Genomic DNA, 12,709 nt, shown 5'->3' with positions numbered 1-12,709 from the left:
GCATATGTATGGCTGCGAGTTGAGGGTCCTCAGAAATCTTATCCTGGCGTGTGTGAAAAGCTTGCTTGGCCCTCTCCTAACTACTTGCGTTCCCTTCCAGATAACTTCCTCAAAACGGCGCTTCCTCACCAGTATTCACTGCATCTTTTACTCTCCCCAGGCCACCTCCATATACGATGTACGTTATAATTAGTCCTCGGTCAAACGTACACACCTGTATAGTTTTTATTCTCACTACCCAACGAAACGCTTTGTCGTTTAGCCCTTCGTCTCTGCTTTTGTCGCTAGCTAACAGGTGTCAGCTATCAATTGGACAATACGTTACCATAGTCGCTCATCCTTCTTAATTAACGCTCCCATTAATTTATCATTAGGGTCAACCATGATCACCTTCATGCAACTTCGGTTTATATAATATTTATACATATTGATCACGAGAGTGAATTATTAGTCCAAGTGTGGAAAATTACACATAAATTTGTCCTTTTCGTTTTTTTGGTCTTACTTAGCAGGTGGTGTTGTAATTAATTAACATCATATTCAGCCTTCACATTAATTCTCATATTATAGGGACGTCATAAACCCAATTGATAGTTTTGACTACTATGATCGTCATCAGCTTCATAACGTCAGTCTCTTACCATTTTTTCCTAATTAGGAAAGCTACTTCAAATTGAATGCTTTGGCAGATCACTAAATGGTTTGGATATTTTTGAAATTCACACTTTTTGTGGATTTTGGTTTTGGTATTTAAAATTTAAAACCAGTAGTTTTGATTTTTCATCCTTAAAATCTTGCTTCAAGAGTAAAAATATTATTTTAGGAACAAAAATTTTTTGGACACGCAAAAAATATGTCAGATTTCAAGGATTAAACTGATTTCAAATTTCAGGGACTAAAACCAAAACGAAATCAAGTTTTAAGAATTAAAAATAATACTCCTTTAGTCCTTAATGTATGACCCAATTATTAAGTTGGTTTTGGTCTTAAATATAAGACTCATTTCTCATATTTATCAATTTTCTCTAAATTACCCCTATGGATACTCCCTCAACCATAATCAAATAGAAGAGGGAGATGGGGTATTAAGAAAGATGATTATGGTGTTTTAGAAAAAATTTGTCACTTTTCTTATAATTAACTAATTTACCTAATTTCCTTAATCTAATCAAATTAATTAAATAAGTCTTATATTAAGAGTATTAACTTTTTTTTATATCATTCTTTGATGAAAGGAACTCATGCACACACACATCATCTCATGAACAGTGGAATAAACTGGGTAAAATATCCTCACAGTGCACAACTGCACATACCATTTGATTATTCATTATATTTTATTTTCTTTTTCAAAGATATCATATGCTTCATATATATGTTCAATTGACCGACTTTATTAGAACCGAGTCTAAAATAAAACTTGAGGGAAGACCATCCTATGCGTCCAAATATGGAAATAAGCGAACTTGGTACATACACCTTGATTCCTATTGTTTGCTCCAATCTATCATTCTCCTATGATGAATCGGGGCCAATAAGGATCTTAATCAGCTGTGTGACATGCTGTCAATTGAATATTTATTTATTTATTTAAGAAATTATTAACAAAAGAGAGGGGACACGTAACAGCAGCCAGCAACATATCCTTTCTCTACCTGAGTGCATGCATCCAAAACCCACCCTCCTCTCCCTCCTCTCCTATATATAATCCCATAACCCGGCCCTCTTTTTTTATCATTATTCCAACCTCCACATAACCTCCTCAACCTCCAACTGTATCTTCGCTTCTCGAAACCGGAAAAAGAAAAAGAAAAGAAAAGATGACTTGTTCTTCCACCACCACCGTCTCCAAATGCACTGTCTACCCTAGCCAGCCAACTGTATCTTCGCTTCTCGAAAACGGAAAAACAAAAAGAAAAGAAAAGATGCCTTGTTCTTCCACCACCACCGTCTCCAAATGCACTGTCTACCCTAGCCAGCCCTCCTCCCTGGAATCCCTCAAGCTCTCCGTCTCCGACCTCCCCATGCTCTCTTGCCACTACATCCAAAAGGGCATCCTCCTCCCTCCCCCTCCTTTCTCCTTCCCTGACCTTCTCCTCTCTCTTAAGCGCTCTCTTTCTATTACTCTCTCCTTTTTCCCTCCCCTTGCCGGTCGTCTTTTCACCGATTCCGACGGCTATGTCCATATTCAATGCAACGACGCCGGCGTCGAATTCATCCATGCCTCCGCCAAACACCTTGCCACTCACTCCATCCTTTACTCTCCCACACTCACTGACGTCCCTGGCTGCTTCAAGGAGTTCTTCGCTTACAGCAAGACTATCTCCTACACTGGACACACTCTCCCCCTTGTCGCCGTCCAAGTCACTGAGCTTGCTGATGCGGTTTTCATCGGATGCACTGTTAATCATGCCATCGTCGACGGCAGTTCCCTCTGGCATTTCTTCAACACCTTCGCTGAGATCTGCAGAGGAGCGAAAATTTCCGAATTCCCCGAATTCACTCGAGATACCGTTTTCAACTCCTCCGCCGTGCTTAAAGTCCCCGCCGGCGGCCCCAAGGTCACCTTCGACGACGAACAGCCGCTGAGGGAAAGAGTATTCCATTTCAGCAGGGAGGCAATTCAAAAACTTAAGCTCACAGCTAATCAGTATGGCGGGAACGGTGTCACGGATTCTACAGAGTTCGTTGAAAAGAAAGCTAACGGCGAGATAACGCCCGTCACGGCGAACGGGACCGCCCACAAGACGGAAGAGATTTCGTCGTTTCAATCATTATCAGCACAGCTGTGGCGTTCGGTGACACGTGCGAGGAAGTTGGACCCACGCAAAATGTCGACGTTTCGCATGGCGGTGAACTGCCGCCGACGTCTGGAGCCGAAGATGGACGCTTATTACTTCGGGAACGCGATACAGAGCATCCCGACCGTTGCCGAGGTCGGGGAGATTCTGTCTCGGGATCTACGGTGGTGTGCGGATCTGCTGCATAAAAACGTCGTCGCACATGACGACGCTAAGGTGCGGCGCGGCATAGAGGATTGGGAGAAGTCCCCCAGGCTGTTTCCCCTTGGTAACTTCGACGGCGCTTCGATAACCATGGGTAGCTCTCCGCGTTTCCCCATGTACGACAATGACTTTGGGTGGGGCCGACCGTTAGCGATTCGGAGCGGGAAGGCCAACAAATTTGACGGTAAGATCTCTGCGTTTCCGGGGAGGGAAGGAAACGGGAGCGTTGACTTGGAAGTCGTTTTGGCGCCAGAAACGATGGCGGGGCTCGAAAACGACATGGAGTTCATGCAGTACGTAACCTGAACGGCGTGAGCGGTTACAGCTTAGTTAATCTCGGAAATACGACAAAATGAATGGCACAGGAGGATGATACGACGACGTTGGCTTTTGTGACGGATGGGATGGTGGGACCATGTTATGAATGTATGGAAAATGTGCCCTTTGCACATTCGTAAAAGGAAAAAGGCGCTCATTTTTCAAAAGGAGAATTGGCCGTTGGGGATCAATGTCCTCATCATCGACTAGATAAAACTTTTTAATGTTGTCCTCAAATCTATTATTTCTCTAGTATTTAATATAGGACTTAATTATTGAGTTGATTTTAGTTCTAAATATAAGATTAATTTCTCATATTTATCAATTTTTTCTAAATTACCCATATAGATACTCCCTCAATTATAATCAAGTAGAAGAAGGAGAGGGGATATTAAAAAAGATGATTATGGTATTTTAGGAAAAACATGTCATATTTCTTATAATTAACTAACTTACTTAATTTTCTTAATCTAATCAAATTAGTTAAATGGGTCTTATATTAAGGATCGAAGAAGTAGTTTGAAATCGATTGTGTTTTTTATTAAAATGATAACTAACATTTGGCAGTTAATATTTTTAATGATTTAAGACTTTTTTTTTTTTAAGTTTATAAGTTTATAAACAAATGGACTCGATTTTGAGCTCATTAGAAACGTCCGTGCAATGCATAAGATGGTATAAAATTGATGATTGATATTATTAAAAATGTTAATGTTCTAATTAATAAATATTATGACATGTTTACAATTTCAATGACTTTGAAAATTTTCTTCAACTTAACTCTACTCATTTTGAAGCAAACAGGATATTATAAGATTTTAAGTATAAAGTTGATGATGCTGATTGATTGATATCGTAAATTCAATTGACTCACGATTTTGGTAGTACTGGATCCAAAAAAAACATTTAAATACCTATAGCTCTTGCTCAAAAATTTCAGACAAAATTGAATCTTCATGGAACAATTCCTTGCAGTAAAGGAGGATAGCCTTTATCCTTGAGAGATTGTTCATCAACGTGGTGACGGATTTATGAATCATGCGAGTGCAAGAGAAGTGGGTAAAGATTATCCATAATTGCAAGGGGATCAATAACTATAATTTGGATCTAGGAAATGAAGCTAGAAGATCTCATTATGAATGCTTTTAGGCTTCAAGTAGAAGGGTCGGTGCTGCACAATGTTGAATATATTGAAGACTGAAGAGGACAGAATAGCATTCTCGGGATTGGAATGTGCTTAGAACAATTTAATTGCACCTCATTTAGGTAGATTACGACGCATACCGGTTTTTTTTTTTTTTTGGGTACCTTTAATCAATCCACACCTCATTAGAGAGATGGCCAATGGTGAAAGGCCACAGACACACGTACATATCCCTTGTATTTTGTGTTCATTTTGCTAGCGATACTTACTAAGACTGCACATGAGTAGGGCTGGACAAGGCAAGACTCTTGACCGATAGCCGGCCCGAAAAATGAACGGGTTTGAAAATGTAGCCCATTGTCCAGCCCAGCCCAACCCATGAAAAGCCCTATTAAGTTCGGGCTGGACAAATGCGGGCTGGGCAGGGCGGGCTTCCATGCCTATCAAATCAATATACTATATTACTTAACTAGTTATTTATGTTCTAGATAATCTAATGTAACTTTATATTAAAATGGTAACTTGATTTTAATTTAGTTATTTCTAATTAATATATTATGAAACAACATTTTATAGTAGCTAAGAGGAGTTAATTATGACAAACAAAAATGTTGTTAGTATACTTTATTAAACTTAATTGCTTTTCTAGTTTCTAAAATTTCTCAACCAAATGTAAATATTTTTTTCCCATAACTCCCAAATACTCATAAGAGCATGGATCAATTATACAAATTGCTAATGGTCATAATGTTTGTATTAAAAGAGAAAATGGTTATACAAATCACAGTAAATGATAACACGTTTACTCTCAAAATCATTTGAAAATAAATAAGTATAATGAATATTGAATATTGATGCAACAATGTGTTTGATTCAGGAAATAAATACGAGACAAATAAAATATATATAAATAAAATTATATATATTTTTGCGGGCAAGGCAACATGGGCAGGGCAGCATACCGTGCTCGATGCTCAGTCCTGCCCGACAATTTGCCCAGTTCGAACATGCCCAATATATCTTTTAGACCATTGTTTTTAGGACGGGCTTGGACGGGCATAGCGGGCCACTGGACTCCATGAACACCCCTAATACTTACATTTTGTTAGATTTTTTTTTTAAAAAAAAAAATGTCAATACCATGCTTAATCTGACATTCAATCTCATTTTAGTTTTAGCCGATCAAATTTGAAATCCTTGACTTTGATTCCTGAAATTTGGTATCATTTTGGTTGGTCTAAGGATTTTTTGTCCTTAAAATAGTATTTTCAGTTGTTAAAGTTAAACTTTAGAAACTAAAGATGATATTAACCCCTAAAAAAAGTAAAAAGTTATGACTATGTTTGATTGGAAATTTTCATATAATAGATCAACCTATCAACTATTTTAAAACATATTTACCGCATATAGTCAAATAAGAGATTTTAAACATTTGATGGGTTAGGATCCTAAAAGAAAGAAATTCCCTCAAATTTGCCAGTGAATATAGAAAATTATAACATAATAAGGTGACGAACAAATAACCCAAGTATTTCATAAATGAACTCACTCAATGTAAAATTAGAGAACCTATACAGTTGTACCATCTTATAGTCCCCATCAGAGACATAAATAGACTTACTAAAGCTTAACCAACGAAAATTAGAGACGCAGCTATGATTAACACCTAAGCAATGCACAGGATACAATTAAACCAAGTTGTGATCTTTGCCATCACACAATAACCATGTACGCAAGTACTGAGAAGCACGATTCCAATAAATCAACAGATTCACACTGAACTTTTTTTTCCTCCTATTTTTCTCAAGAGTCTATGACCCACTACTTCAAACGATTACCCAATATTTTAGCCAGGTTCCTTCAAAATGACACCTCCAGTTTATTTCCCAGAAGGTTGAAGATTTACCAATCAAAGCCTTCTCTTTCATCATCCACTTCTTCATCACCAGCGTGCAGGTTCTGTGCTTCTGAACATGAATTCATTTCCTTGCTAACTGTTCTTCGCACCTTGTGTAATTACCCTGTACATCAGAATGTCAGAAGTCAGATTTCTTGCAGACTATGCTGCATATGACGATGAATGTTTGGTGCTCATGGTATAAACTCAATTTATTGGACGTTCAAGTGTAATAATTCATTTAAAAGTATTTATTGGTCAACCTGAAAAAATAGTGGCTAAAAATACAGCACAAGTCACCATGTTTAGTTTTACTAAATTAATCACATCCCTCTCAAATACAAGGCTCCTTTAAAGCCAAACCAAGCTTGCAAAACAAAAACAGCATAAGCTTGGAAAATATAAAAGCATCACCTGTAGTCCGGGTCTGGGAAAATACATTTAGCCAACCATTGTAAGGGTCTTAACAATTGAGCTTGTTTCTTGCGCCAGTACCAAATGGCAGCATTGTAATTTTCATTGCGAATCTTTCTCGTGGCTGCCCTCCAGTCGAACTTTTCCATTTCCTGTCGTGCGGCTGTGCCCATGGTTTCTCTCAACTCTCTGTCATGCAACAGAGGCTTTAATTTGCTTAAACAGTCTTCAATATCACCCGGATTGTAGAGATAGCCTATCCTTCCATCTTGATCTGGAGGAATTATGTCAGGAACGCCACCGGCTCGTGCTCCCACCACAGGAATCCCAGAAGACATGGCCTCCAAAACAACAAGCCCAAGTGTCTCAGATTCTGAAGGCATGGCAAAAACATCACCACTGGCATATGCTTGAGAGAGTTCTTCCCCTCCTAACATTCCTGTGAATACTGCTGGCATCCCTTCGAACATTTTTTCCAGCTCCTCCCTGCCAATTAGAAGCAAATATTTTAAGAAGTGGCAAACACAATAGCATCAGGATGCATTGCTTTACAAAGAGATGGATTAGAGATATTTTTCATGTAAAAACGTCACATGCAAGACGGTTGAGTTTCAATAACTCCTTATACCACATCACCAGAGATGAACGGGACTATATGATTTGCAAATTTATGCTTTTAGTACTGGGGAAAGATGGTAGGACACACAGCATGCCCTTCTAAAAGGAAAGAGTGAAAAGTCAAAACCCTTTTCATAAGGGCAGTAGCGGGCAAGGAAGTAAGTCCCCTGCAGCACTTTGAACATATTTGAGAGAACAAGCAACGGAGCGAATTACCTGTATGGCCCATCCCCAATAAAAGCAATGCGTGCTTCAGGAAGCCTGTCCATAAGGCTGCCAAAAAATGTGTTCCAAATGTCAAAGGAAGTATATAGATATTAAAATTGCCATTCAAAATATATCTGGTGTGGCATGAAGAAGGAAAGTATATCAATGATTAACGAAGAAGATTTCACCGCGCTCTCATTTTGTGGATTTTAAGACATTCCGGAAAAAGCCTCTGCAACTCCATCAAAGGCAAATTTATAAACTAATGAAACAGTGGTTCCTTAACTGAGATAGATAAAAATTCTACCTTTTGAGAAAATCCAAACTCTTTTCAACTCCAAGTCGCCCAACATGTACTATCAAGGGCTTTTCAGGTTCCCCATTACTGTTTGACACAAAAGTTTAGAATTAAGATGAAAATTCCCACGATGTCAAAATTGTGACTATGGAAGGAATAATAAATGGTTTCCACCTCAATCTTAGTCGCATTTCATGTGAACGGAATTTCGGATGGAAACTTTCAGAGTCAACACCCTTGCTCCACACACGAATCCTATTAGCTAAGCATTGACAAATAAAACAGGTGAGCTAAAAAATGCATGACAAGGGATGTTAGTGCTCACCTAGTGCAATCAATTGACCATAGTCTAAAGACAACTAACTGATTAAAATATGTTTAATTTACCTGCTGTTACTTGAAATTTTTCAAGATCTTTTCCAATGGCAGCTGATGGCACCAGCGTCAGATCAGCTGCTCGATGAAGAAATTCTATAGAAAATTGCAAAAGGTATTATTTTATGTTCATAATACTAAAGTCCGATCAGATTACTGAAGAAAGATACATACTCAAGATCATCCACATGGGTTTGACCAGCCAACTAAATGTGTATCGTGGAATGTATCTGAGAATGGAAAAAATTTGGCAATCAGCAAAAGGATGCCTCTAGCGTGAACAAGGCTGAGAAATCATAATATGAATGAAACTTACACAGGTACATGAGTATGATAGGACATAAGAATAGGAACAGACAAAAGTTTAGCAATGGCAAGAGCACCAAAAACCTGAAATTCAGCCAATGTCAGACGTGTGCCAGATAGATCTATAACACAGCATCATGCCTTATAATAAAAAATGAAAAATAAACATAAAGTCACGAGAATTGTAGACCAACCATTATGCCTGGTGATGAGGCATGTATTATGTCAGGCTTGAACCGGGCAACCTCTGAAATTATTCTGGGACTAAGTGCCAAGGAGAGTGGTACCTTCTGATACCAAGGAAAGGGGAAGCTGCATTTTGAAGTTTTAGAAAACATAGATGTTTAGTTAGGTGAACTAAAAAGTGTACATCATGTACTGGCAAGAGATGAGATAAGGTAGAACAATAGTTGACAAATACTCCTCCAGTCCTAAATGTAATGCCCATTTTGTAGTGTAATTTACACTACAAAATAGGTATTACATTTAGGCCTGGAGGAGTATAAGCATTATTCACTTCACAAGCAAGTAAACAAAGAGAGACTTAAAACAACCGCAAAAGTTATTTTTAACAACCTCCGAGATCCAATAATTTTGGCACCATAAAATTCTTCGGGGGCTCCTTCATGGGTGGTCACAACCAGTACCTACATTCACAAATAAGAACATTCAGAAATGGCATATCAGAGCTCAAAACTTCAAGCCAGCCTGTTCTTATTAGCCCATTTGCAGGTTCAGCTAAAAATTCCTAAGACAAGAATGTGCATAATTCAAGTTATAAGTTTTACTACTGAAAGACAAGTGGCTCAGCAACTCAGCTCAAAGTCCAAATAAATCCAGGAAAATTTAATGCTTAAGTAGAAGCTGCATTATTCATGCTAATGTCTTCATAATAATGGAGCAAGAGCTTTCCATCCCAAACAGTTTTCAAATAATTGAAGCTACTATATAAAAGTACCAAGTGTAGAAGAATAAAAGACGGGAATTGCTAGTGGGAAGCACCTCGTCTCCCATTTCACGGAGGTATTTAATGAAATTCTGATACCGGTTTTTGTATCCAGAGACATATCTGCAAAATAGATATAGTTCTGAATAAGGGTACCGTTCAAAATGAAGAGCTCGAATCACACATAAATTATGTCAAAGGTAATGCCGTCTAGTCTGATCAGGATAATTCACCATTATACAGAACAAACAACAAATTTAATGCCTGCTCATAGATCAATGATGATTTGAGCCGAGAATTCACACCTAAATATTGAGAAAGTCATAGAATAAGTAAAATTAAACTTTTGTGATGAAGAGACTTCGGAACACGCATAAGGAGCATTTTGACACTCCCAGAAATGATGAGCTCAATACCAGCTAAAAAAGGACTGGGAAAAAAAAAACGGTCAAGGCCGATTCATCTGATTGAAGAGAATCTCATTTATAGTGTGGCCCCAACGAACTCCAATTTTACAACAGCAGGATATGCAGTGAACAGTAAATCTGAAACGTTATTGAGCAATATGCATCCTTAAATTATTTCTCTCCAAATTCATTCACTTATTTATTTTTCTGGCAATTCATTGTTGAGCAAGAAAGCATATTTCACAGACATTCCTGCAACTTAACAAAGCAGACAGAAGCCTATCGCTTTTGACCTTAAAGCTGATGCCACCAAACTCCACGAAGTCAACTCTTAATCGGAATAATAAGGCAAGTCATTTATTTGAAAATTGGAGCCCAAAATAGTTAAAGCCTTGAGAAAAGAAGGAAAAATTAAAAGGGGTCTCAAACACCCCCACACTGACCAATGAAAATTGAGCACAGTGAAGATCAACATAGAAACTCACGCAAAGGGAGAAGGCTCAACAAAGAGGGCAATTCGACGAGGCGTCGAGATACTCTCAATGTCAAGCAAAGCAGGAGGCCCTTCCTCCTCCTCCTCATGTAAATCAGCCTCCGCAATGGTCATCCTGCCAGATTCAAGACCAAAACTTTTCCTACCCTTCACGCTCTTTGACCTCAACAAAGGGCAGAATCGCACCCTTCTGTAGTAAAGATTACTGGGCTTTGCTCCCACCGAGCGAGGATGATGAAATATAATACCTTGTGATGGGAATAAGCAAGATGTGGAAGAAGACAATGAAGCAGACGCTAAAGGGAGAGAAAAGAAGAGAGAGAGGGTTTTATAGAGAGAGAAGCAGCGCACATGATCTTATAAGTGAGCGAGTGAAATTAAAATATATTCATTAGTTTCGCACAGTAGGTGTTGGGCAAAGGAAGGTAGAGAGAGAAAGAAGAGAGGTTGAGTGACCAATGAAGGAAAAGGAATCTCACACACTTGGAAAGGACTCTTGTTACGGATATTCTTTTTTGAAGGCGGGTCTGTAAGGAATAAAAAGGGGAGGCGTGCGAGCATATGCTGTTGGGTCACTCTCTTTCGTCCAGTGGGGGTCAGTTTAACAATTTCTAAATTTTCTGGGCCGAATTTCTCATTAGAAAAATGTGTTCCCTCCCTCTTCTGAACAGCACGAGGGGCACATAGAAAATTAGCATTTTAATATTTGCAGAATTAATGATTCACAATAACCAGAATATAAAATTTAAGTCAAAGTCGCTTTCACTAAATCAATCAAATTCGGCATCGTTTAATTCTGATTCGTGTAAAAGATTTGACAAGAAGGAATATTGAAAAAAATATATATTCAATTTTAGAAGTATATATATTTGTATAATCCATATATCCAATATATCCAAACTGATGTACAGGCCTTATTTGAATCCCACCTAATTATCTAAATTACACGATTGGCTGAAATTGAGATTTTAATTCAGAACTAGGAATTAGGTAATAATAAGTTTTAAAAGATCACAGCGGAAATCTGGTCTGAAGATGATGGATTTTTTTTTTTTAGTTTTCAAAAATTGAACACGATCGAGAAATGTAAAAACTTTTTATGGATGGCATTGAATGAAAATATGAAAGTTATTTTGAAAATTATGGTGATTAATGTATTCTCAATATCTTAAACCGAATAATATCAGCAGCACATCTTGAAATTGTGTCATTCAAGAATGGAACATATTCCTTTTAACCGTTCAGACTCGCTTTCGTCATTTTCCAGCGCCAGATGGAAAGCAAATTATATTCTTTCCGTTATTTAGTTGGTGAAAAGGACTTTGAAAAAATTTCATACCCGAAGGGCTTTTTTTTTTTTTCCAGAGTGTTATGTACTTAATAAAAATAAAAATGACGTATGCGTGGTTATGAAAAAAAAGATATGTAATTCTCAAAAGCACTGTTTTTTTGTTTTGAATAAAGTAGTTAAAAGGGAAATAAATTCAAAGTGGTGATTATTTCGCCAGACAGACTGAAAGTGGAAGGTAAAAGGGATACCTAATTCAAGTATTGGCATGAGCAGGAACGAAATCTAGTTTTTTAAAAGATGGGAACTTTTTAGTATTTTTGAAATGGAAGAGGCGAAAAAGTGAGTGAGAGGAAAAGGGTGGGAAAGGAATGTGATTCGGAGGAAGCTGGGCGGCGTCAATCTGAAGGAATCAGAATTCATTCCTGCAAATGCTAATCCACCTTCCACTTTGAAGAGGAATTCTTAGGTGCTATAGGAGTACCACCTCGTTCAAACTCTATCCAATAGATATATTACAGGTGGAGGCATTGTGATCTGACATGGAATTGATTAAAAAAAAAAATCAGAGAACATAGTTTGGGTCCAGCTTTTTCTTTTTCTGAAATTACTTCCTCCTCCCTACAGTTTCCTTTCCGTCTCCATCCCTATGGCCCCTCTTTTTCCCTCCTTATTTTTTACTGCCAAAATCCAGTCTCAACTTCTAGCAATGGAGTCCAAAACTAAAATATTTTTCAATGATTTATTCAAACTAGCAGCATTAGAGCTCCTTCAAGTATAAGAATATTGAGACTCTAGTTCCAATAACAGAGGCGTCGCTTCCAAGTGTGGAAGCCACAGAGATTTGTGCTATAAAGGAAGACCTGGGCGCTGGCATTAAAGACGGAGCCAAGGATTCAGGAGGAGGTTGGGTTCGGGCTGAGGGAACTCGGTGATGAGACAGGAAAGGTTGCAAGGGTAGGAGCCGAGATGGTGCTAGACGGCGACATCACC

General features: G+C 38.2%; 2 protein-coding genes across 4 annotated transcripts; one reads left to right on the top strand and one right to left on the bottom strand.

Moving 5' to 3' along the window:
• Positions 1 to 1,734: 1,734 nt before the first annotated feature.
• On the top strand, positions 1,735 to 3,417 carry LOC114727893 (BAHD acyltransferase DCR). 2 transcript variants are annotated; one of them, XM_028914664.1, is made up of 2 exons: positions 1,735 to 1,840; positions 1,946 to 3,417. In XM_028914664.1, the coding sequence occupies exons 1-2, from the start codon at positions 1,821 to 1,823 to the stop codon at positions 3,309 to 3,311; spliced, it is 1,386 nt and encodes a 461-aa protein (XP_028770497.1). In that variant the 5' UTR covers positions 1,735 to 1,820; the 3' UTR covers positions 3,312 to 3,417. The 2 variants fall into 2 exon arrangements, with proteins under 2 accessions (XP_028770497.1, XP_028770496.1); XM_028914663.1 differs by having other exon boundaries at positions 1,735 to 3,417.
• A 3,177-nt stretch (positions 3,418 to 6,594) lies between these two features.
• Positions 6,595 to 10,758, bottom strand: LOC114727977 (sulfoquinovosyl transferase SQD2). 2 transcript variants are annotated; one of them, XM_028914768.1, is made up of 11 exons: positions 10,421 to 10,758; positions 9,585 to 9,651; positions 9,159 to 9,229; positions 8,777 to 8,894; positions 8,593 to 8,666; positions 8,451 to 8,506; positions 8,289 to 8,372; positions 8,076 to 8,163; positions 7,911 to 7,988; positions 7,613 to 7,669; positions 6,595 to 7,264 (listed from the first exon to the last, which is right to left on the bottom strand). In XM_028914768.1, the coding sequence occupies exons 1-11, from the start codon at positions 10,540 to 10,542 to the stop codon at positions 6,775 to 6,777; spliced, it is 1,305 nt and encodes a 434-aa protein (XP_028770601.1). In that variant the 5' UTR covers positions 10,543 to 10,758; the 3' UTR covers positions 6,595 to 6,774. The 2 variants fall into 2 exon arrangements, with proteins under 2 accessions (XP_028770601.1, XP_028770599.1); XM_028914766.1 differs by having other exon boundaries at positions 10,379 to 10,426.
• Positions 10,759 to 12,709: the final 1,951 nt, after the last annotated feature.

Source organism: Neltuma alba, unplaced genomic scaffold (genome assembly GCF_004799145.2).
Source record: "Neltuma alba isolate B1F8T4 unplaced genomic scaffold, ASM479914v2 tig00012515_pilon, whole genome shotgun sequence".
In the NCBI taxonomy this organism is placed as follows: domain Eukaryota; kingdom Viridiplantae; phylum Streptophyta; class Magnoliopsida; order Fabales; family Fabaceae; genus Neltuma; species Neltuma alba.
This window is presented reverse-complemented; position numbering and strand designations above follow the sequence as displayed.

Coding starts and splice junctions, on each gene's coding strand:
- LOC114727893 (XM_028914663.1), top strand. CDS start 1,821: ATGACTTGTTCTTCCACCACCACCGTCTCCAAATGCACTGTCTACCCT.
- LOC114727977 (XM_028914768.1), bottom strand. CDS start 10,542: ATGACCATTGCGGAGGCTGATTTACATGAGGAGGAGGAGGAAGGGCCT. Junction 9,652..10,420: donor GTTGAGCCTTCTCCCTTTGC/GTGAGTTTCTAT, acceptor TCTATTTTGCAG/ATATGTCTCTGGATACAAAA. Junction 8,895..9,158: donor AAAATTATTGGATCTCGGAG/GTTGTTAAAAAT, acceptor TTCAAAATGCAG/CTTCCCCTTTCCTTGGTATC.